The 25,340-nt window shown below is 37.0% G+C and overlaps 3 protein-coding genes and 1 non-coding gene across 6 annotated transcripts in view; 1 reads left to right on the top strand and 3 right to left on the bottom strand.

The window, feature by feature from the left end:
• Nucleotides 1-6,591: 6,591 nt before the first annotated feature.
• LOC126797529 (uncharacterized) lies at nt 6,592-9,891 on the top strand. 2 transcript variants are annotated; one of them, XM_050524168.1, is made up of 13 exons: nt 6,592-6,969; nt 7,051-7,188; nt 7,429-7,510; nt 7,629-7,705; nt 7,796-7,911; nt 8,016-8,127; nt 8,212-8,328; nt 8,589-8,680; nt 8,764-8,830; nt 8,939-9,020; nt 9,138-9,229; nt 9,325-9,468; nt 9,565-9,891. In XM_050524168.1, the coding sequence occupies exons 1-13, from the start codon at nt 6,712-6,714 to the stop codon at nt 9,709-9,711; spliced, it is 1,524 nt and encodes a 507-aa protein (XP_050380125.1). In that variant the 5' UTR covers nt 6,592-6,711; the 3' UTR covers nt 9,712-9,891. The 2 variants fall into 2 exon arrangements, with proteins under 2 accessions (XP_050380125.1, XP_050380126.1); XM_050524169.1 differs by having other exon boundaries at nt 9,325-9,440; nt 9,565-9,660.
• LOC126797531 (ACT domain-containing protein ACR10) lies at nt 9,527-14,342 on the bottom strand. Of its 2 annotated transcripts, XR_007672439.1 has the most exons (10): nt 14,238-14,342; nt 13,927-14,143; nt 13,495-13,713; nt 13,120-13,225; nt 12,226-12,562; nt 11,845-12,126; nt 11,269-11,629; nt 10,447-10,544; nt 10,115-10,191; nt 9,527-9,678 (listed from the first exon to the last, which is right to left on the bottom strand). XR_007672439.1 is itself a non-coding variant. In XM_050524170.1 (6 exons), the coding sequence occupies exons 1-6, from the start codon at nt 14,078-14,080 to the stop codon at nt 11,492-11,494; spliced, it is 1,236 nt and encodes a 411-aa protein (XP_050380127.1). In that variant the 5' UTR covers nt 14,081-14,328; the 3' UTR covers nt 11,060-11,491. The 2 variants fall into 2 exon arrangements, 1 of the variants encoding a protein (XP_050380127.1); XM_050524170.1 differs by lacking the exons at nt 9,527-9,678; nt 10,115-10,191; nt 10,447-10,544 and having other exon boundaries at nt 11,060-11,629; nt 13,927-14,328.
• A 7,108-nt stretch (nt 14,343-21,450) lies between these two features.
• The window catches only part of LOC126800679 (uncharacterized), a 51,300-nt gene continuing 47,410 nt past the window's right edge, over nt 21,451-25,340 (bottom strand). The window contains exons 2-5 of the mRNA XM_050528081.1: nt 24,926-24,941; nt 24,768-24,845; nt 24,577-24,672; nt 21,451-21,772 (exon numbers count right to left, since the gene is read on the bottom strand). Coding sequence (XP_050384038.1) covers nt 21,686-21,772; nt 24,577-24,672; nt 24,768-24,845; nt 24,926-24,928 — 264 coding nt within the window. The 5' untranslated portion in view covers nt 24,929-24,941 and the 3' untranslated portion in view covers nt 21,451-21,685. The remainder of the gene's footprint in view (nt 21,773-24,576; nt 24,673-24,767; nt 24,846-24,925; nt 24,942-25,340) is intronic.
• Nucleotides 25,136-25,209, bottom strand: TRNAI-AAU (transfer RNA isoleucine (anticodon AAU)). The gene has a single exon. It is a non-coding gene; the product is annotated as a tRNA-Ile (tRNA).

Here is a 25,340-nt window from a genome sequence, read left to right as displayed (position 1 = left end):
TAGACCATGTCGATCACCGATCTGTTGGGCCGAGGTTGGTGATAAGGCACTGATGGGTCCAGAGGTGGTTCAGGAAACCACGGAGAAAATCTCGATCATTCGGGATAGAATCCGGACCACTCAGAGCAGACAGAAGAGCTATGCGGACCTAAAGAGGAGACATGCGGAGTTTGAGATCGGCGATCATGTGTTCTTGAAAGTTTCACCTATGAGGGGTGTAGTGAGATTTGGCAAGAAGGGAAAATTGGCTCCGAGGTACGTTGGGCCCTTCGAGATACTTGAGAAGGTGGGCGAACTAGCTTACCGACTAGCCTTGCCTACTAGCATGTCGGGCGTTCACAACGTCTTCCACATTTCCATGCTGAGGAAGTATGTACCAGATGAGTCACATGTGATCGATCATAGCACCATTGAAGTGAAGGAAAATGCCACTTTTGTTGTCGAACCGGTTCGTATCCTGGATAGATCCACAAAGAAGCTTCGGAGGAGAGAAGTTGAGCTAGTCAAGGTGCTGTGGAGTCACCATGATGAGGGTGATGCATCTTGGGAGCTAGAGTCAGACATGATGACCCGATATCCACAGTTGTTTGTTGAGTGAGCTTGAATTTCGGGGCGAAATTCCTTTAAGGGGGGTAGATTGTAATAACCCTAGATTTTTAAAATCACTTTTGAATTGAATTGAATTCTATAAGTTATGAAATTCAATTAAAACGAAATTGTTTGTTTGCAAACTTTACGAAACGGAAACGGAAACGTTCCGAGAACGTTTAATAAGAAAACGTTACGTTACCGAACGATTATATCGACTTTTATTCCGTCGCTCGGTTGCTAAAACTTTCTTTACGAAAGTTGTAGAGCTCGTTGATACGAGTTCGTGGATATGTGACGCGTTCGAATCGGACGTTGTATGTAAAAGTTATTATTGACGGAAGATAGTTTCCGATTTTAAGGGGGGTATAAAAGGACATTTTGTGAAGTAGGGTTTCTATTTTCAGAAACCCTCTTCTCTCTTCTCTCTCTCTCTCTTCCCGCCGCCCTCTCTTTTCTCTCTCTTTTCTTCTTCCTTCCCGAGCTCTTCTCTTCTCTTCTCTCTCTCTCTCTTTCTCGCTCTCTCGCACCCTCCCTCTCCTCACCGACGGCAACTGCGGCCTCACCACCACGACGTGACCACCCCCACAAGCACAGCGCATCACCGGCGACGCCGTGAAGCTCGACGTGACCCTCGGGATCCAATCCAATCCAACCAACGAAACTCCAACAACATCAAGTCGTGTTTTAGGTATGGGATTTGGTTAATTCGATTGTTGGATTGCTTGTTGTTGTATTGTGATTGTTTTGGGGAAGTTTTGAAGTAGATCGGAGGAGGGGGAGCGGAGGAGATACCGCCGCCTAGAGGCGGCGCGTGAGGAGGCTAGGGATGGCCTAGGGGTAGTCGGAGGCCGTAGAAAGGTAGAGGAGGATGAGGGGGAGAGTTTGGGCACGGCGGTGGCGTGACACGCGCCGTGGTGGCGTCGGCGAGTGAGCCCCACGCGCCGCTACCTGCGGCGGGTTGAATAGTTTTGACAGAAACGGTATTTTGGTAATTTACTGTGTAACGGTAAATGTAAATGTAAATTTTATTTACTACGGTAAATGTAATTAAATTTTACCTTCGGTAAATGTAAATATAAATTACTTTTAGTAAATGTAAAAAATAATTTGTAAAAGGGTAATTTAGTAAATTTTATTTACTGAGATTGTATTTACATTTAAATAGTACGTATACGTATAAAAATACGTATTAATATTTATACGTACAGAAATACGTATATAATATTTATACGTACAGAAATACGTATTAATATTTATACGTACAGAAATACGTATATAATATTTATACGTACAGAAATACGTATTAATATTTATGCGTACAGAAATACGTATATAATATTTATACGTACAGAAATACGCATATAATATTTATACGTACAGAAATATATATATATATATATATAGTATTTATACGTACAGAAATACGTATATAATACTTATACGTACAAAAAAATACGTATTTATGGTATATTTGTACAGTAACCGTGAATAGTAACAGTGAACAGTAACTTCGTAAAACCGAAAATTGCTGAATAGTATCCGATTATTACTGTTTCGGCATTTAAAGGTTTACGAAACGATTCTAAATGCTTTTCTTATCTTTTCAAGGTGATCGTTAAATCGAGAAAATGAATTATCATCGGGCATTGTGGAATTACGCTCGAGTCGATAAGGTGAGTAAAATCTCACGTATTTACGAATCTACCCTCGCGGTGATTCAAGATTTTTGCAAGAGTATTTAATAATGAATTACAACATGTATACAATTTAGTGGAATATATATATATATATATATATTGTATAATGGTAATAAGTGCATATATATATATAGTTCATTATATTATATACTGTTATTAATTCATTAGAGATGGTCATTTTGATGACGGAAGATTGTGTATTGAGCATGCGTTGTGAAATATGACATGTATAAAATATAATGGATTATATATATATTGTATAAATGGTAAATATGTACGAATATATATAGTTTGTTATATAATATACTGTTATGATTTTATTGTGATCATGTTGAGCATGCGATTTGAATTGTACAATATGATGTGAGATTATTGTACGTGATTTTTAACATTGAGATTGTTAAAATGTGAATTGTCTTCGGACCTGATTTTTGGTACAATATGATGTGAGATTATTGTACGTGTTTGGCAAGTCGAAACCTAGCCTTTGGCCGGGCGAAAGTTACGATACAGTTAGAGCTCTAGTCTGTCTGCCTTAGTACTGCATGTGAGGTAACGGGTGGTTATCTGCTCATGGGTACTCAGTTTATTTTTGATGTTGGGTAGCGGGTGGCTATCCAATATCAACGGTGTATTACGAGAGGGGTAACAGATGTGTACCAGCGTTCTTGGTACCCGTATTATAAATGCATTGAGTAACCAGAAGGGTTACTTAATTTTCTCATGAGCGTTTCATTTCATATTTCTTTGGGTCAACCAGATGGGCTGACCATCGACTCATGAGGGCATTTATATTTGTTGTTTGTGATCTTTCGTATATTTTGATATGCGAATTATATTTCGATTTTACTCATACGAGCTATAAGCTTACCGGGTTTGTGTTTACAATCCCGGTGCACCAATTCGATGGTGTAGGGGATAATTCCGCAGGTGCTGATTAATGGAGATTGAGAGACGACTACAGAGGCTCGAAGTCGTACGTATCCTACTTATGGTGAGGTTTTAGCGTGGATTCGTGTGGGAGAATTTGTGTAATTTCATTTGTGAGATTTGTGAGTGATTTGTGAGGATTATTACATTTCTATTTTATGTATGGATTATAAATTTGGGTTGTAATAATTGGTTGTCTGAGTTGTTTGAGAACTCAGAATTGATCCGCTGTTACACTTTAATGATTTCGATTTATTTGAGATTATTTTGTGTTCAACGACTTTAGAATTTTGAGTTTTTAAGCTTGAAATTTTGGGGTCGTTACATATGGTCTGATTTTGTGGTCGTTTCAAATCGAAAGAGTATTTTGTGTTTACTTTCTTTGTGCATAATATGAATTTGTATAGTGTAAAACTCTCAATTTGTGCAGAAGTATATGCAACTGTAGGAATTGCTCTCAGTTTGTATCTTTCAACTTTGTGAAAATGTTAAGTGTGTTAATTTGTATCTTTTATGTGAATTATGTTCATAATTGAACCTAGTTAGTGTAGTGAATGATGTATATGTAGGCCTTGTGGAATTTGCTAGTTTGGTACCGAAACCGAACGGTATCGGTTCAGTTCGGTATTGAGATTGAAAATGGCAGTACCGAACCGATACCGATACCGAAATATAAAATCGGTATGGTATCGGTATGAATACAATCCCGGACCATTTTGTACCTGTCCCAACCCTATGGGCTACGGTGGGCTATAGCCCACCTCAAATTACTAATAAACTTATCTTTCTAGTTAAATTTTAGTGTTAAAATTTAAAATTTAAATATTAGCCCACCTCAAATTTTTATATATAATTCATAAATAATCGTAAATTGTTTTCTACCTCAACCCATTATGAAATTTTGGCTCCGTCCATGGTAATAAAGGATAAAGTAGTGCATGTTCGCTCTTTAAAGGCTTCAGTATTCGAAGAGAACTTGATCAAGTGTGTGGTACGTGGTGATGGATGAAGCCGCCGGCGCAATCTTTTCTAATGAGCGAGGAAGATGCCACATCTAGACATCTAGTGTAGGATTTCTTCCGATCGCGAGAATCATTTTAATTCAGTCTTTGTAAGTTCATATTTTCATGCTTCAATGCTTAGTTAGAAAAGGAACAATAACTGCTTATGTTTCATCCAAATGTTAGAAAAGGAAGAGTCCTTCCCCGTACCTTTCAATTTTTATCAATATATAGTATTCCTCAAACTAATTATTCATACAACCTGCTAACATTTCCATTGATTTTGTTCGTTAATTGCTGCATTATGGTCAGCGCCACCTTATTATATATTTTCCTAATAGAAGAGATAGGGCTCATAAGATTCTCAGAAGAAAAAAAATAGATAGGGTTCATAAGATTGTACAACATGCACATCATCAATTAACTGTTGGAATGTAAACCAAGCCTATATATAATAAACTAATCTATCCTAAATATTAATCTAGTGTATTGAGTTGGACTATTCGGTTTACTGTGCAGTATAGATGTATATTTTAGTAGAAAATCGAAGTTATGAGTACTTTAATCATCATTGAATCGGCTGAAATTTTACGGGGATGATCACGTTATTACCTATATATTCGACGATGAAGATGTGAAAATTCAATCGAAAAATTAATCAAAAATAAAAATCCGTACATAAAAATAAATAAAAACCTCCTTACAAAAAAAGCCTTATATATATACTCTTCGGCTCATAAATATTAATTTATTGTACTGGTTTTGGTGTTCTGCATTATAAAAAGCTTGCCCCAGATTTTTGCGTTCTCTTCTTAGTGTGAGATTCAATTGTTGCTGGTGTGTTTTTGCTGCTCTTCTATTCAGATTCTACATTAACAAGTGAATATATACAGAAAACAATTAAGTTCAAGACTATGGGTCTATGACTATGCAGAATGATATTTGAAATGCAACCAAAACGGTGCATGTAGAAAGAAAAAAAAAACGCTATCATAAGAATTTATATTTAACTCTGCAAGATGTGTTTAGATCCACGTAATTGCATTAACTGCATGCATTACATATAAATTGGATCAGCTCAAATTTCATCCAATTCAATCTTAATTAAATTGAAATGATACTGTGTGTATTGTGACATTTCTCATACATTCGTACATATGTTTATGACACAATTATTAAAAAAACAAATGTAGATGAATTGTAATACTACGTATTAGCCGGCTTTGCATGGACCTAGTTCGTTGACTTTAAATTTGATTTGGTACATTTAAACAATTTAAGAGAGCTTGGTATTAGGATCCTGAGCATCATCACCTTGGAGATTCAACAAAGTTGATTCGAATCGCAAACAAAATCTGCTGTGAGCTGGAACTCTGGAATATATAGTATCAATTAAGATCCGCCGGTACAGTCCGGCCACAAACCACATCAAACATCTCTTTTTCTTTTTCTTTCTTTCATCAACGTACTAATGTCAATTATAAAACTTTGTCGTCGCGGTCCAGTTGTTTGCGTTCTGTTCCTTGTTTTATAGTGTGTATATAATTAGCTAGATTCTGGAAATGCATGAAACTATATAGTGATGTTTTTATGATATATGAAACAAACACAAGACTCCATTAATGTAAGCTACTGAAAAGTGGTTTATTTAATCTGCGATGTAGTTTTTTTTCAATAGTTCATTTATGTAAGGCACAATATTGTATCAATAATCAAGAAAATCATTTTATTCATCAAACCTACGTTTTCTACTCCAAAGAAAAAACGAATAGATCAGTTAGCTATATAGATCGATCGTCTCCCTGAACGCCTGAACCGAGATTCTATATCGACCAAGCTAGTAGAGCCGCTCGATAAACTGCTATTGATTATCATACTCTTGTTAAGCTTGTACATGTCAACTCAACTTTGTAGTATGATCTGACCTCAATAAAGTTGATTGAGGTTGACTGCATTTACAAATGCGTATCTATACTTAAATCGCGCAGTTCATGAGGATTATATTGCAGTCCGGCCGGGAACAAACAAATTAGGTTTCACAACAGACTACGTGTATTACCCTAATATAATGTAATATGAAATGTGCCTGCAAATTAACCAACCATTTTGTCCGAGGATTAGTTATAGATTAAAGCTCTTACAGGTAACGTACGTACGTACCCACCATACTATGGAATCCGATCCATCCAGACCACATTTCTGTCGTTCTTGTCAAGTTCCTTGATTTGTCCGACTCGTTCGTAAAAACAATGATCATCACCACCTACATGTGTTTTTCTCTCTCTGTTTAACTATATATATGGCCCATTGTCTCCGGTCAAAGCCAACAAAGGCCGGCCTCTTCTTGTTCTATAGCGATTGTCTTGCTGAATCTTGCTCTTCCTGCTTCAGCTCCTCTCACGACTGCTGTTACTATAACTGAATATTGCTAACTTATACGTTAAGTAGTACTTCATTCAGTGCGGAGAGTAGAGAAGAGGGGCTTAGACATTATGGTGGAGGATGATGCTAAGACGTTGGAAGAAGGGTTCGGGAATAAACCAGTGCCTGAGGTCAATGAAGAAGAAGAGCAAAAGAAGGAGGTTGTGACAGGTGGTGGAGATGTCATTGACCGTGTGGAGGAGAAGAAAGCTGTGACGACGGAGCCTCCGGTGGAGCATGTCAAGGGTGAGGAGGAACAACCACTGCAGGTTAAGCAGAAGAGCAAGAGGGTTGCTACTTTGGACGCATTCAGAGGCCTCACCATTGTGGTATGTTTATTACGTCTAAAATATCAGATTTCCAGATACAGTGGAAGATATTAACTAATTAAGCTGATGGTGTGTGTGCAGGTCATGATATTGGTGGATGATGCCGGGGGAGCATACGCTCGAATCGACCACTCGCCATGGAATGGATGTACCTTGGCTGATTTTGTCATGCCCTTCTTCCTCTTTATCGTTGGTGTCGCCATTGCCCTTGCTCTCAAGGTATTTACAACTCCTCTTTCAGTGTTTTAGAACCGGCTCTAGGTAGAAATGACAAGTTAATTTCTGGTTTAGGAGTCGTGTAATATATTTACATGATAACTTTAATACTCGAGAACCAGCTCTTTGCATGGTTTGACATGTCTTATTGTCTAACATGGATCTCGATGGTTAACTGAGCCAAATTAGTTCCAATTATTGGTTTGTATGCAAGTTAGAATTTGTTATTTTTGTGATTTGCAGAGAATTCCCAAGACCAGTGATGCTGTCAAGAAGATTATTCTAAGAACAATAAAGCTTTTCTTTTGGGGAATCATTTTGCAAGGTAACTAAAAAACTAAGATTTTGTCCTTCTCTATCAAAGAAAACTGGTATTTACTAGTGAAGAAGTACGTCGTACTTAAATTGCTTAACTAACCAGTGTTGTTTGCTTCAATTCTCAGGTGGATACTCTCATGCCCCCGGTGAACTAGTTTATGGAGTTGACATGAAACAAATTAGGTGGTTTGGCATCCTCCAGGTATGTTTAATGTCTTCTAAGCCCTACATTTTTGGTTTTTCCCATTCTAATTTTTATGTATGGATTGTGTGATTTGTTAATGATAAACAGAGAATAGCATTGGTCTACTTTGTTGTTGCTCTAATAGAGACATTTACCACCAAACTCAGACCAACTGTTCTTGAATCTGGACCGGTCTCTATTTTCACTGCATATAAATGGCAGTGGTAAGTGATGATTGAAACATATTAATCGCTTGGTGTCATGTATCCTCATAAGTTCCCTATCCAAGATTTAATGTTTCACTATTAATTTGCTTCTTACAATCCAGGATTGGAGGATTTATTGCCTTCCTGGTCTACATGATTACAACATTTTCGCTATACGTTCCGGATTGGAGTTTTGTCGTACACCATGAGGACGGATCGACGAAGAAATACTTGGTAGGCTAATTGTGTTCAGTATATGAGTATAAATGTGCAAATTTTACCATAACTAATGTGATTTCTGACAATGCTTAATTTAAGGTTGAGTGTGGAATGAGAGGACATCTAGGACCTGCTTGCAATGCAGTTGGGTATGTGGATCGACAGGTCTGGGGCATAAACCATCTCTACAATCAACCTGTTTGGAGCCGTTTGAAGGTTAACTCTAATATTTGATCTGCTGCACTGCATTTTTAACCAAACACAGGATCCTATTATCTATTTTGTGTTTATGTCAAAAAAAAAAAGGATCATTCGATTCATTTCTAATTTAGGGGTTAGCTGGTGTGGGTTTAGGCATGTAGCTGAGATAGAGACTAGAGGATAATATATACTAGCAGAAAGATTGAAACTGGGAGACGAAAAATAAGATTTGTGTTGATAAATATGATTTATCCTTTACTTGTGACAACTTGTAGGCATGCACGCTTAGTTCTCCCAGTGCTGGTCATTTTAGAAAGGGAGCTCCAAGCTGGTGCAGAGGTCCTTTTGAACCAGAAGGCCTTTTGAGGTATGCTTTGAGTAACAGTGTACGAATAACGTTACTCTGACAAGAGCCGGAAATAATAACTCTTTTTGTTGCTTCTTTCTTAGTTCAATCTCAGCTATTCTTAGTGGCACAATCGGCATCCATTATGGACACATTTTGATCCACTTCAAGGTTACTACTCATATTCTAGAAGCTTACATAATAGTAGTACTACTGAGTTACTTTCAATTTGGAAACTTCAACAAGGATGACGAAAATGAATTCTCAATTCTGATGCAGGGTCACGCAGAGAGGCTCAAGCAATGGGTCTCAATGGGGCTTGTCTTAATTGTCATAGCCATCATTCTACATTTTACAGATGGTGAAATTTCTTGACCATCAAGATAACTGTCTCCCTCAAGTTATAATGACTAATAATTATGAACCATCAAGAAATCTATGGTTTTTAACCCCTTACTATTTATCTACTTTCGTGCAGCAATTCCTATCAATAAGCAACTATACAGCTTCAGCTATGTTTGTTTCACAGCTGGTGCAGCTGGATTAGTTTTTTCTGGATTTTACTTGCTGGTATAGAACAATTCATATGTTTAACCTATAGCAAGCAGTACTCAACACTTACCATTCTTGTGGAACTAATGACATTATCTTTTATTTGCAAACAGATTGATGTTTGGGGCTATCGGACACCATTCTTATTCCTGGAATGGATAGGAATGAATGCAATGCTAGTGTTTGTGATGGCAGCTCAGGGAATCTTTGCAGGATTTGTAAATGGATGGTACTATGAATCTCCAGACAATACACTAGTAAGTTATACAACCATATCAGATTTCAATTGCTTTGACATAAATTTCATATAAACTTAATCTAATGAATCTTGGAACAAAACACCACTGAAACAGGTGAACTGGATCCAGGAGCATGTCTTTAACAATGTATGGCACTCAGAGAGGCTGGGAACCCTCTTATATGTCATATTTGCTGAAATTACATTCTGGGGCGTAGTTTCTGGAATCCTGCATAAACTCGGAATATATTGGAAGCTGTAGAGACAGAAAAACGAGACGAGATTGTCTTTCTGTTTGGTTTTCTTTTATACTAATCTATCTTCTGCTGGTTGAAAAAAAAATTCTTTTTATCTTTTCTGTATTATTAGTAGGAAAAATAGTGTAGTTTCAAATTTTCAGTACATATGTACTAGCTTCTATCTATATTTCATAAAGAGCTTCTATTTTAAGCAAAGTGCAATTTGACATAATGAAATAGGAGCTCATAAACTTTATTTGTGTTCGAGGAAGCCGTGTAAAACTGCAAATTTGTGAACTGACACACATTTACCAGAACAAAACTTTCACATATCATAAATGATTATGCACAGAAGACTAATAATGTGATCAATTGGACGTACTACAGAAAAGCCAAGACGTTAACCACCATAGAAAAGTCACTCACAAAGATCATAAAAGAGCCAATATGTTTGAAGAAAAGGGCCACAGTTCAATTTGATCTTGTCTTCGCCTCCTTCAAGCCTGTAGCCCCCCAAAAAAAAACAAAAAAAAAAGTTAAGAAGGAACCTGAGATTGAACTGAAATACTTGCTGAGATCACATTCTGGAATACAATGACTTTACAGGAAGTTGGTACAGCAATTGGTATACTCGTGAGACTCGCACATTTACTTTGTTGGTCTCCATGGTTCTATTCCGATTGATTCTCTTTTCAAGATTTTTTTTATTTCTAATAGATTCTTCCTTGGTTCTATCTATAATGTGCTTTAGCATTTACCTGGGTTTCCATTGAGTGTCACGTAGTGCTCAAGTTGCAGTGAACTCCATTGAAGCTCAAATTTTATGTGCACTCGTGAAAGTGGGAGAACTTTTGACCTGAAATAGTGAAATACCTTTAATTCACACCTTTAAATTAGTCAAATAGACAGACAAAATTCATACCTGAACAGAATTGTAGGGCTTGATAGTCACTGTCCAGGGAAGATTATTTGGCCTCAAATTCATGCATAAAATAGATATTGCTACTATATTGGAATACAAATTACAAAATACATAACAAACAATCCACTTGTACATATGATGCAAGCAGAATACTAATAGCAAGCTCAGGCTTTGTCAGCTCTTCATTCGTAGGAATGAGGACAACCAACAGAACCACAGCGAAACCAAAGTTTTGAATAAAAATTAAGGACAGTGGTCTTTGCCAAAGAAACTGGACCCAACTTGCTTGGAAGAGCATCAGAGGAATCTATAATGCACAGATGTGCTTTTGCTGGACTAAATCTTTAAAAAGGACTAGATTTGGGAGCTGATAAGAGTTCTTAAAACATTATTCCATTTATGCACATGTTAACAGTTTAGAAATATGTCCTGGTTGAGAGAGAGAGAGAGAGAGAACACTGAAGCATCTCCATTTGGCAATGGCAAAGAGATTTCTACTATATTTCAGCAACTTAGCCTACAGAGCTATATACAATATAGATAAGACTGCTTGGAAATGTTGAACTGCACATTTGGTCCTAGCTTCTACCAACCACATCACCAGAGGCTTACTTAAGATTATAAGAACATGAAAGGGATGCCGCCATTATATATCTACCTTTGTACAACAATATGCAAGTGCCATCATAACTGTACTTGAACTCTTCTTTTCCATGTCCCCATTACTGATATCTTCTCATTCATACTATACAGAAGTTGTAAACGTCAAACTATGCAACTGCTTTGGCCTTTTAACAATATACATTCCAGAGATTGCAGGTAGTGATATAGCTGTACAGTAGCATGCAGCGATCCAAGAACAATGGCAACAGAATTTGGTATCACTCCCAACCCATCAACATCTTCCAAACTCGTTCCTCAATCTTATTCCTTGGAACTGGCAAGTCATCTCCTTCATCAAGCAAGACTCGATAAACTTCCCATTCCCGATCTTTAACTAAATGCCTTCCAATCTTGGCCTGCATAATAATCAGAGAGCATTTTTAGCCAGATATAGAAAAAGATAAAAAGTAGACTGATCCGGACAACAAGCCTTTTTATAACAAAATGGTTGAAACCCTGTAATATGACTATAATTTCCTCATAAAACTATAATAATGCTTATACCATTTGCATCAAAAGGGTCTGCATGAAAAGAACTGAACACTAAATAATGAATATATCAGGTAATTACCGAAAATATGCCAGTGTTCAGCAGCTTGAGAGCAAGGGTTATATCATAAAAAACAAGAGGCCGACCCTTCCCAGATAATTCCACGGGATTAGCAACCAGCAGCTCTGTATCAGGACCTTTGCTAACAACAGCTACTCTGAGAGGACGGAGTAGTTCTATCTGTAACCGAGATTTCAAAGCATTCTGCTTGCTTGGATCAAGTATCTTCTTACCATCAGCTTGCATGATGAACAAGTCAATCTCACAGGTTCTTTGTTTCATAGAGAAGCGCCCATAAGAGATCTGGTTCATAATCACTATCACATGATCAGATATTGCAACCTAAACGGCTTCTGTAAGGATGAAATTTGATTCTTGTTATCAGATATCACATAAATTTACCTGAATATTATAATCCTTTAGAGTTCTCATTATATCATAAAGGAGGCCTTTGTGATCTTTGCACATGATTTGGACGAGTGTGTGGCCAGGACTGAGCGAGTTGTCCATATTCACGGAAACACAGCTAGAGGTGAGTAATCCACTTGGGAGTTCATCAGGCATTTTCAAATGAAACATGTCTTCCATAAGAAGGGACGGGAGAAATGAAGGCGATTGAGAGCATGCAGTAATCTCAGAACGGACCATTTCAATATCACAACTTATCATGGCATTGCCTGTAGCAGCTTTTAAGTGGTCAGATACCTCGTCCTTTCTCTTATTTGTATGCAGAAGTTCCCTGACAAAAATATATCGTCAGAGTGTTAATCTCATATGTACCTGGTTATATGCAAAATTTGGATGAGGCATATCCCATTCAATAACTTCAATCTTCTCTAATCTCGAAAGGTGTTTCAAGAAGGGGAAAAAATAAAATGTTCCACTACACAAAAAGATGAAAATTTGGAATAATTTGGGTCTTTCCATCACACTCACAAATCAAGTTTTGGACACAACATAAAAGAGGAAGACTTGACGAGCAAGTGGAAAAGATGCATCAAAATCTTCAAATATGCAAATGAAATGATGTCGGACACCAGTCCGCATGAGACCATGGAACATCATTGCAATTGCCATAACCACTGGAATGATTCGGCCAGCCAACAGTTCACATTTTATGCAAGACACGCGTATCAAACTTGTAGACAATTCTATCATTCCATTTGAAGTTCCACTCAACTGATTAATTTTCGACATAAAAACTTCATAGACACTAGAAACAGCCAAAACAAAGGCCAGAAATCACCTGATATAATGTTGACTGTTGAGGAGAATAAACAGAGAAATTAGTTGTACCTGGTGTCTGTGACGAAAAACAGATCCATCACTTTTCCATCTGGAGTGGTGGATACCTTGACTTTCTTTATGGTTAGCTCAAGCTCACATAGAACCTCAGTCACATCTACACAATATTTACAAATAAGTGAACCATCAATCACTGCTCAAAGCAAACCTTCAAATCAAAGTTCCATCTCCGATGTTATGAATTGCAATCAGAATTCCTACTCTTAGGAAGCTACCTAATATTGTTAGTTCCATCATCTCAATAACTTCACTAGGTTCATCAACAATTTGGAGAATGAATTGCTCATCCAAAAAAAAGAGATTCATTCACAACTAAAAAACATGCAATTACAAAAACAATAATCAAATTCTAAAATCCAAAATTACCATGTAAAATCCCTTGCCGATCATAACAACAGAACTTGAGAAGAAATACATCTGGAGGCTTTGGGGGCTGCAACTCATGGCAATAAAAGGAAATCCCAGAAGCTGAAGAAAAAGAAGGACAAGTCTCCATTAACCTCTTCTTCAGCAAGCCCCACCTTGTTTCTGAGTTCCCCACCACCCAAAACACTAAGAAGCACCACTTCCCATCCGTTGATACATCTTCAATACAAAAGGACAAACACGTTAAACTTCAAGCACCCACAAACTTGTATCACAAATTAATCGAAACATCACAGATACCCATCTGACAAATTTGATACTTTGAAATCAGTAGAGAAATCAAAAGACATAAAAATTTAAACTTTATATTCAAATTTCTGATCTTTGAGTTGAATCTATAAGTAGCAACGGAAGAATGATGAAGGGTCTCACCTCCTCTGACAATGCTAAGTCCAAAAAAGAGAATGATGCGACACAAGTCACAACCCAAGCCTGTTTTGTCTGGGCAATTTATGGTAAGCACAGTTGGGTCGCCTTCTTTCTCTGGCTCTGTGATGATTACGACGTCGTCATGAAGAATACCCATGTCTTCTTCTTCTTGTTCCTCTGTTTCGATTACTTGCTTTGCTTTTGTTTGTGAGAGCTGACCCTGTTGTTTCAGAAAGAAGTAGATTTGAGGAGTAACATAAAAAGAACAGAGAGAGAGAGAGAGAGAGAGAGAGAGAGAGAGAGTTGAAGCGGACCCTCTTCTTCTTCTTCTCTCTGACTTGAGGGGAGTTTGAGCTTGTGATTCACTGGCTTGTTGTTCTTGTTGTCGTTGCTTTCTTTGTCGTTGATTTTTAACCTGGTTCTCTTCTTGTGTGTGAATCTCGTCGGAGGAGACGCGAGATTCTGGCGCAAAACTAGTCAAGGTTGGGTTGGCGGGTTTCAATGTGGAAGTGTGGAACTCGTATTACAAAACGATCTCCAAAAAGGAAAGCAGTTACCATTGTGATATTTTTCCGATATTCTCATAAGACGTAAGAATCTTCATAATATTATTCCCTTATTTGGTATTCAATAAGATGTTTCTTAATTTTGCTTCTACATACATCTTACACCTTTTGAGTTTCTCAAAGTAACGAGTTATATACAGTTAAAGAAAGTTTAAAATGAATGAAAAATCCTAATGACATATTCGGACTAATTAGTTTTGTAGCTTTTGTCATCAATATTAATATCACATTTCACTGAACAGAACTGTGCACATTAATTTCTGAGATCGTTTGAGACAACTTATAGATGAGGCTTTTGATAATCATGTGTCAGGTTTGGTGTTTGCTATCAAGTAGGTAACTAGGTATTGTGCATGTCATTTCAATGTGTTAGAGTTCGTTAGTTTTAGAGTTAATTTTATGATTTTATGTTTATTTGATTCGGATTTTTAGAATTATTTTTTAATAAACTTTAATCGTTCACCGTCTAATTAAAAAAAACTAATGAAATAATTTTCTAACTCTAAGACTTTGTAATTTTGTATATAGCTTTTCAAATAATTTTAAATAAAATACTCGAGTTCGCCTACATTTTAATATTCACGCTATGATCGCTATCATGTATTATGTATTGTATCAATCCATTAAAATACATTATCAAATTCATTAAAGACAAGTGTCTTACAGTGTCCCATCACCCAAAAAAATAACTACTTTTTCCTATAAAATTTAGTTATTGGTCAACTTACAAATTCTTTAAACCCATATAAATTCAAATTTGAAAAAAAAAGTCTTTTTTTTTGTCAAATAAAAAAAAAGCCTTTTCTAGGATATGCTTCCATGGCACATCTTATCCAGAAAAGCAAAGCAAACCCAGCACCAGAGTGACGTGGCATCGAAACGGTTCAATATCATTGGACCTTGTTTAATTAAATTAATGGGCGCCACCTCGAACACTTCCATCGACTCCGTTACGGAGAAGTTGGAATCTTATCGCGATACATTGGGCCCGATCTCAGGAGTAGTCTTTCGCTCGTCTCGGTCAGAGGGCGTGGGGTCACCCGCGCACATATGCGGAGCGTCAGCCGCCGTCACATGTCTTCTAATTTTGTGGACGGTCCACTCACGTGCTTAGCTTGGCGGAGGCTTCAAGAAAGCTTCTGATTTTGATCACTAATTGTCTAATTTTATCCAATCTTCCTCCACTTTTTCGTACTGTTTACTTTGAGATATTTTTAAGAAAAAAAGACCGATTCATATAAAATTGAATTTTTTATTAAATATTTGAATGACAAAATTTAAAATGCGAACATTCACTCTAATACATTGTTTGGATAAGGTATTTTGAGGGGAGAGATGACATTTAACAGGGTTTTTAAAATCTCTTGAGATAAATCTCTTGTTTGGCTAAAAAATACGATAGAACTTTAAAAAACTGGAACTTTGACACGGGAATATTAGAAGGAATTTGTATTCCACATAAGCATCGACTTCTCGCTATTTTTTTCGGCTCCATCGCTCATCTCTAGGTTTCATCTACTCCATGAGCTTTCATTTCTCATTTAATTTATAGGGTTGATTTTGGGTTTCTGACTTTCAATTTGGGGATTCTCTCATACTTCTTATGTTCTTCATTTGCTTCTGTAATTTCTCAAACAAATTTGATGTCAAGTGCTGGCTTACATATTCAATCTGAGGGATGTTGATTGTTTGCGGTGTTTTGAGTTATGGGTTTCAAACATGTGAGTAAACAATATGCTCAATATTCATGATTCGATCTTATAAAGCCCAGGTTGTAAGTTTCAATATTATAAAGCTCAATTTTGAACTTTTGATGGTCTGATTTTCTTTTTTGAATTGGTACCGTTAGTGGGTGATGTGGTTTTGCTGTATTATGTGCTTTTTGGTGGCTAAAATCGTATTTGGAAAATAGTGAGATGATTTTGTGGTATGTAGGAGCATGGAAACTAATTAATAACGTGTAACTTATACCCATATATTAAATAATTAGTAATTGACACAATACATATCTCCTTTTAAGCTGATATATGGTATTTACTTAGAAAACAAACACACAAGTCACGTTGTTCTTTCATGATGCTTTAGATGTTAAGAGGCTTCATCCTTAATGATTTTTCTTTCATGGAAGAAAATACACTCAAGTTACTGTACTATTAATACTTTGGTTACATGTTTGACATCGTGAAAAGACATAATATAGCTACTTACAAATATTTATTTGTAAAAGAAATAAAACCATAAAAACTAAGTGATCGAGGTTTGCTCCAAAATTTAGAAATGACACCTCCTAATGATAGAGTGAGGTCATAAGTAGCATGTCATCAATTTTGGATTCCTGAGAGAGAGAGAGAGAGTATAATAATTCAAATAATCGACGGCCAAGATGGATTGTGAATCTTGGTTAAGTGCTTGCTCATGGAGGAATATTCCACCGAATTCCGCTGACATTGCATCACCTTGGTCTACTGCATTTCCAGTGGTAGGAGCAACCGAGCAACAATAAAGCATAGATAATGGAATTTTAATACTACTCCTTTTCCATTTATGTATTGGCAATTGGTAACTAATTCTTCCACAGTTCCACACAAGCTTAACTCTATGATTATAATTTATTAAGCTTAGCTTGTGCACATGCTAAGCTCGTGTGCCAAACGTTTAGAGATAAGTCTTTTTGGTTGTTTGGGTAATGAGTGGATACCATCCATCTTCAGATTGTTTTAATTAGCCCTCAAGTGTGAATTTTATTGGTTACGAATACATAAAAATTTAAATTTACAAGTACTAGTCACGACTCCCCACGAGTAAAACTGTACACTCTGGATATATAATAATAATAATAATAATAATAATAATAATAATAATAATAATATAAATGATAAATGAAAACCATTGTTGTAAAAATTAAAAAAAGTTGTGAAGTACCGATCTCTTAATTTATGCTAAGTAATTTGCCAGATACTATGCAATCATGTAACACGTTTTAAGAACTTTACATGTTAACATTCTAATAGAGCAGGAGATAAGAAGAAGTACGTAGCAACTAGCCAGTAATCCGAGTCATCAACATGAAGATAATTGACGAGTAATTATTGATGAAACAATATACTGATTAGCCCAATATATAGCCCCATCAAAATGCTTTGAACTCTATCCTCGTGAACATATATTCTTAACTTTATCTCCCAAAAAATCTCTCTAATAATCCAAGAAACAGGCCCGTGTGTCGCATGCAAGAGCAGCAAAACCAATGGTGTTAAGTGTTAACGTGGGATTAAGATAACCCTCCAACTCGATCTTTTCCTGCGTCTTTGTCATGGTTGAATTAATTCTAAATTTGTATTGTTATTAGGGAGATTGAGACCCCCTATAATCTCTTACTCCAAATAAAGAAGGGTGCATGAAAGAGACCGTAGACTTTTCCGCCTGGGTTTGGGTCTTTTAGGGTTTGCAGTATAAAGCCAGCCATTGCTGCTGGTGTAGAAAGCTAATTTGGCACATGTCTTTAGCGAGAAAGAAGACAGAGACGAGCGAACAAACCAGTAGTCGTGATTTGGCGGGAAGTTGCTTTCTGAGCTGAGCACAGCAAGGAAAGCCAGGTAGTGGTGAAGGTGATCGATCATGGCCGGACATGTTGGTCTACTTGTATCTCAGTGACTCACCCACTGTGCGTCATCTTTTTTCCTGGGTTAGACAAACCCTAAACCCCGGTGTGTTTGGGTAATTGGGTTAGCTGTATAATTATTACGTTGGATCGTGATAGCATTAATTGGCAAGGTCAACTGCCAACCGGATACTGTTATGAATATGAAATTCTAGGTCGTATATGGATCGAATATTCACCTACGTGAAGATTTCACATACTAAATGGCAGACCAATTCATACTTAATTACGTATACACTATACACCGTATATTAGTGAATAACAGAAGAAAGAGGAGGGGGAAAAAGGTGATAATTTCATTCCCCAAAACTAATTGAACTGATGAAACAAGATGGAATCAGCTAATTAAATGTTACATCACAGGCTCATAGCTCTCTTTTGTTAGTGGCTATCACTCGGACATTAGTATATTTAATGGTGCTGACATATATAGTACGTAGTGAAGGCCTTGTTAGAGATGAGCAACACCCAACTTGAGTATATTTATATTCATCTAATCAAACATCGATCTCATATTCATGGCCGGGATGACTACGTAAGTATGAATGAATGAATATGGCGTACGTACTGGTTGAAAGAATTGTGTAGTGGCCGACCGGTTGCGTTGCCGGGAGGCATGCGTGGTTGACCAAAACATAAGGTCACAAATTAAGATAAATGGCTATGGCTTCTAGCAAGTGTAACCATAAAAACTTAATTAAGAAAACTACTTGGTTCTATATATATCTTGAAATCACTTGCTGATCTGGAAACTTAGAAAATTTAGATTAATTCGTATTAGTATTTCAAATTAAGTTTACTACAGTAGCTACGTAGATTGTAGTCTAGTGATACTATCTTTCATTAAACCAGTGCTACACGCTTAGGGTGGGAAGAATGTCCAACTTCGATTCATGCAGCTAATTGATACTAATTGATGGCAAACTTTTTTTAATCCTTCGAAGTGGTACTAAATCCCAATTAATTTCCTCAATTACAAATACAAAATCCACAGATGGTTGGAACCTATCTTCTAATTTGAAGATTAGAAACGTGCTAAAATAATATTCACTTGGCAAAATGCCAAAATGTTCATCAAAAGTTGATGTTATTGAGTGGTGGAAAATAGAAGAAAGAAAGCGAATAAGTTGAGTGGAATATATATTGGAACATAATTAATGTGGAAAGGTTATGCTTACTAACTAGCTTGAAAGATCGTGGGAGTAGTAGTAGAATCTAAAGACTAGTGGGCTCGGCTTTCGTTGGGCCGTTAAGAACATTACTGTGGCCAGGGCGTCTGGGTGCAATACCGGACTGTAACCATTTCACATGGGCCCCTGCATGAATGAGTCTCATGCCGAAGGTATTACATTCGGCTGTGGGGAGACCCTATAACTATAGTTCCGGTTGTGGATTGTCATTTGCTCGCTCACGTGAGTGCACATGAACATTGGGCCCCCCGAAAAGGACATGTCCTTTTCGTGAATAACAAAAAAACTAGTGGGTGGACGAGGATTCCATAACAATATGCATTCAGAGATTCCATAAGAGCCTAGAAGAGATTCCAAGATTAAGACGGCTGAAATGGATTCAATATATAATAAGAGCAAGCATATATAGATACTCTTTGCGTTAAATTTGGAAGACTTCGATCGAAGTTAAGGGAATTGGCCTTATTCGGTGGAGCTAGAGTTTTGTGAAATTCATTTGTGATACATTATATTATGGCATACATGTATCAATTTTTGCCAGTTATTCAACTACGTCAGATGAATTTGCAAATCCTAAGATCACTAATATTATGGTATAATTATACATTTATACTTCTATACTTCTATTGGGTATACATGGTGCTAGTAGGTATACTTAATAGCTCATCCACCAAAATATCTGTTACAACTTATTTTTCTCTCTTTCACATTCCCAACTAAAATATAATTGATCAAATAATTGTTTATGCATCCTCTTCGTATCTCTCCATAGCAAGGACCACAGTACTCATGTTTAATTTTTTTAGCACATCTCCTCAACCTGTATCTCTCGACTGATCTCATCCCCTAAGTACGCATTTGGTTGGGTCTTCCTCATTTCTTCTAGATAGTTAGTCAAAGCTCCTCAATATCTAAAATGACATTCTTTATAAGTTGCCCTCCTCACAAGTAACCCAGGCCAATATTGACCTAACCAATAAACAAACTAGCACACCCTCTAAGAGAGACAAGTTCACCATCAGGATAGATAGAATCCACATTATAAATCTTGGTTTGCCTTGGCAGGCAAGTAAGAGAAGCATCAAACGGTTTAACCTAAGCAAAATCTCAACAGCTGTACGTAGTTGGGTCACAGTTATACTTGACTACCCAGAAATCACTTTGCAGCAAAGTCATCCCCAATTTTTCTAGCACACACTGAGCTACAAGTTAACCTACCCACTTACATATTCCAGATTTTTAACACTAATAAATTTAAGAGTGGAGCATGACCTAGCATGACCTATGAGCAATTCTGATGGATCTAACAGAGAGGTCTGTAAATTATAATTACTGTATGTTTCGGGGTCGTTTTCGATCCAACGGTGGTCCTGATTTCTGGTGACCTGTTATGCACTGGCTGATGGGATCTCATCCGATTCATTTCTCTCTCTTTTTGTTGGTCTGAAATCTCCTCCGATTCTTTGCCCTAGATTCTGGTTGGTGGAAGCGAAATTATATACCTAAATTCCATCCACGTTCACGGCCACATGGTTTATTTAATTCAAGAGAGGCAGATCGAGCAGATAGGATTACAATATTTTAGCTCATTTTATTTTATTCGAATGGGTCGAGCCGTCGAGGTAGTTTTTTTCCTCCTCCTTTCCTCGCATTTTTATAACAATTTTGAGGTCGAAGATTTTCCAGGTCTAGTTTATAATATTGATAGAAGTCGCTGTAATTTGCCCCCAATTTCCAAGCTGCAGTGATAAAATATCATAAACATATGTCCCAAAATGAGAGACATGGGTCCGATACTGAGAACCAGGCACAAAAAAACACCAAAGGTTACCAATTCATCATGTTTGATTGTATGTCTTTTATTTCATATCATTTTCAATCTCATTCTCGGCTGTGTCTCAAAAGTCCCTGATCATCTTGCGAGATAATCCAACTCTGAAGTTTTTTTCGATCCAACTCAACTCTGAAGTTGCAATCTCAAGGTTTTACAGTTTTACTGAGGTCCGGCAAACCCATAGTTTGAGCGACGGATAAATTTTAGCCCAAATATTCTTCTTGCAAGGCCCAATAGCTCTTATTTGCTCCCCGCCGTAGAGGTTTAGGTGTAAGAAACTAAAAATGTTTATGAGACATTCCTTTCTAGTAATGTTCAAACTGAGGTGACATAGAAGTATTAGGACTACCACAATTACGACTCTGATCTCATACAAGCAAGGATTTAAAAAGAAGGATTTTAGGAAGTCTTTAAGATCAAGTACATATGTTACACCAATTTGCTGCTGTTTCTTTTTCATTAAGTTCCCCCCCCCCCCCACCTATTTGATGCCTGAAACCAGGGTCAGACTTCAATCTTGCTTCAATTCTACCACTCGAGGAGCCGCCGCTGTTTCTGCAAGAGGCTCCGGTGACCCAGGTTCATGTTTTTCTGTAACCTGAAATAATTGGAAATTTCAATACGTACAGCAAACAGCCAGAGCAGCCTTGATATAATGGAACAAGCAGAGAAACCAAAGATGCAATTGTACATAACGTAGACATCAGAACCATAAGGAATTCACGACTGGATACTATTCAGCAGCAATCACAGGTGAGATGAGTAATTTTAAGGAATACTTACATTTGAAATGATTGAGTGTCAACACAGATAAAATGATTTAAGGACAATGTATACATTATATGACACTAGAGTTAGCACCTATAAATAATAGGGCCAGAAATTATATATAGTTTTTATAAGTTTACAAGAACAATTCGAGATCTTAAGATATTTCCAGACAATATTGAGTTTTATTTTTCTTTTTTGATTTTCATCCTATTAAAGCAACAAGTAGAAATGAAGTAATTGTCAATATAAACAGTAGGGAGTGTTCACAAAATCAGAATGTGAATGATAAGTATTCCAGCAACTATGTTCATTTCAGAGGTATAATCTCCAACTTCAGATGTATTAAATTTCTCAGGACATTCATCTGAACTTTCTTGACTTACAGGGGTGTATTGTATTTTGATTTTCAAGTAGTTTTGAATACTTTTTAAGACTTGGAAAGTTAGTGGGTATTCAATTATGATTTATTACAACTTTTAAAGAGTTTGTGGAAGTATTTGGGTATTCAATCTGGATTTTAATGTTCAGATTTTAAGTCCATAAAAATCACAAGGTATTCATTGAAAACTTTTTATGAGTCCACATAAGTGTTAGGGTATTCCAAAATTCTACGAATTGTATAGAATTTGATTCTTGTGGATTAGAAAGCCTCCAATATAAATAGCAAGGCTCCACAGAAATCCAACCTCCACACCAAAGATTTCTGGAGGATTTTTTTCGCGAAGGAGCCGCCAACCAGGTATGTGAAAAACCTCTAGGGTTTCTCCTTTGTCTCCTTCATTTGCCTTGAATTTGTCGATCTTATCAGTGATGTTTTCTATCATCATCTTGGAATCAATATACATGTACGTGCAGTTTCTATGGTTCAATCTATTGATATATACATGTGTAGTCTCTATGATTTGATCTGCACCTTTATTTCCTTATCACTATGTGATAACTTATAGATGAATATAAGGACTAAAAACCAAAGAACCAGAGGATGAAGATCCAACGCTAGTGGATGATGATCCTGAGGATGAATTTCAAACCCAAGAACAAGAAAGAGAGGAAGCTAATGATTGGAGAATGGAGATAGCTAATCATATGTGGAGAGATCGACCGCAACCTAATCCTGAACCCAATCCTCAACCGAATTCTGAACCCAATCTTGAACCCGTTGTTGATCGAGGGCAATCACAATGAAGCTATAATCATGACTGTCCGGGGATGAAAGATTTTCAATTTTTATGTTCTTCTTGAATTATCTTTATATGAATGTCTTTACAATGCTACCGATAACATTTTGTTTATTAATATTTGCACTAACATTGTGAATGTCTTTACAATGCTATTAATAATGCTCCAAGACAAGCATTAACAAAGATCTATTAACAATGCTAAGAAGTCTTTGTAAGTTGTATTCGACATATGACAGATATATACATAACAAATCCAATTATAATAAAGTATGATGAACCATGACGTAGTGGAACTACAACCAATAATTAGAACACTCTTTTACTGGTATCAAATTGAGGTTATCTATTCCCACTCTTTTCTATTTTCCCTCTGTTGGGTTTAGGCAATAGGTACAAACACTCCATGAAAATCCACGAAATTCCAAAGAACAGTTTACATGAATCAGAAAAATTCTATTAGGAAGAATTTGTAAAAGTTTGTAAACATTTTACAAATCTGTCCAAGAGTCTTTGTAAATCAATAAATCCATAAATTCTTTCAAAATCTATCACTAAAAAAAATCTACTAGAATCCAAATACAATACACCCCCCTTAGTATCAATTGAACGTATCATTCCCTTGCACTCCCCCCCCCCCCCCCCCCACCCGCCACACACACACACAAAAACACACCAATTTGCATTTCCAACATGGCTTTTTCAACTGTATGAATATCCTAGTTTATACCTAAAAATCCTGAAAAAGGAGACTAAAGCAATAATAAAACAAAAGTCCCACAAAGCAAACAAAGAACAAAAGTATGAGAGGGGGGACGACAGTCAACAGGTTGAGCACTGATCTAAAAAAAAATGCCAAAACATGTGGAAAGAGCGATAAGCACACCCCTTACATGCTCCTGCATCACCCGCTGTTCCCCTGCCCATGAGCAATGACGGCATCATTCTCACTTGTTAGCACTAATTTTCCCACTAAGATCCAATTACTGATGAATTCATGAATTCATAAGGCTACCATCGGATGACATTGCTACTCCAGTGATTCACTTACTAAATCAAAAACAGGAGACAAACTAGGAGCAAAGCCAGTTCTATCTAACCAATCACGTCACTCACATGATATATGACATCCTGCCCTAGTGCCCTCCCCATCTCCCCCCCCTCCCCGCGATTGATTGAAGGGTCTACATAGTTCAGTTTAACCCTTCAATCCCAACAAAACCATTTCCGGCCAACCCTTTAATCATTGCATATCATTAGTGTAAATAATGCTAACCCACGAAACCCAGCAAAGCATCCCATTTACTACCAGAGCATTCCAACCGAAAGTCCAAAAACACTCCAAATGATCGAAACTAAAACATACAACCCTAAGTTGAGTAGAGTATATATGAATGGCGATCAATGTAGTAAAATCATTTTATGAAATGAAAGAGCTGAGAATTCAACTGACCTTGGCATCGTTTTGGGCGGCAGGCTTGTAAGGACACGCCGGAGGAGCTCTTTCCGGCTTCCTGTACTCCCATCCCATAACTCCATATATTTTCCCCTACAAAAATTTAAATTAAAAAAATAAATTCTGAATTGAAACGTAACACTTGAATATTGAATTCGGTTTTCTAGGAGAGTACGAATGTAATTTACCATTAGGTAATCGAAGAGGAGAGGCAGGAGGTTGACGATTGGGACGAGAAAAAGAGGAATCAGGCACATTACGCAAACCTGCATAAGAGGTCAAAATCTCAATTACGATTAAAATCCCGGAAATTAAGAATTGAATGGGGTTTGTATGAGGAATTTACCATCTTTAGAAGGAGGAGGGTGAATTTTCAGATGGCTGCTGCTTCTTGACCTGTTGGCGATGGGATTCAGAAACCAAGATTAGATTGGGATTTGGTTACGGAGTAGAAGAAGAAGAGCTGTTTGACGAGGTTGTCGATCGAACAGGGGTACAATTGTCATTTACAAAGTCAACAAGAAGATGCAAAAAGGTAGCAAATGAAAAATAATGTTGGCCCATGCAGGTCTCGAACCTGCGACCTTCGCGTTATTAGCACGACGCTCTAACCAGCTGAGCTAATAGGCCAATTGGCGATTTCGAACTAGTTTCAATCTAAACTGTGCCAATGCTATATTTTATCAGAAACATGGGATTGAGCATTTCATCTTTTTCCACATTTTGCGGACTAGATGACAGTGAGGGGAGTGCGGTTTCAA

The sequence above is a fragment of the Argentina anserina genome, chromosome 6, assembly GCF_933775445.1.
Source record: "Argentina anserina chromosome 6, drPotAnse1.1, whole genome shotgun sequence".
NCBI classification, from domain to species: Eukaryota; Viridiplantae; Streptophyta; class Magnoliopsida; order Rosales; family Rosaceae; genus Argentina; species Argentina anserina.
The sequence above is the reverse complement of the archived record's forward strand: the minus strand, read 5'-3'. Positions and strand labels throughout refer to the sequence as shown.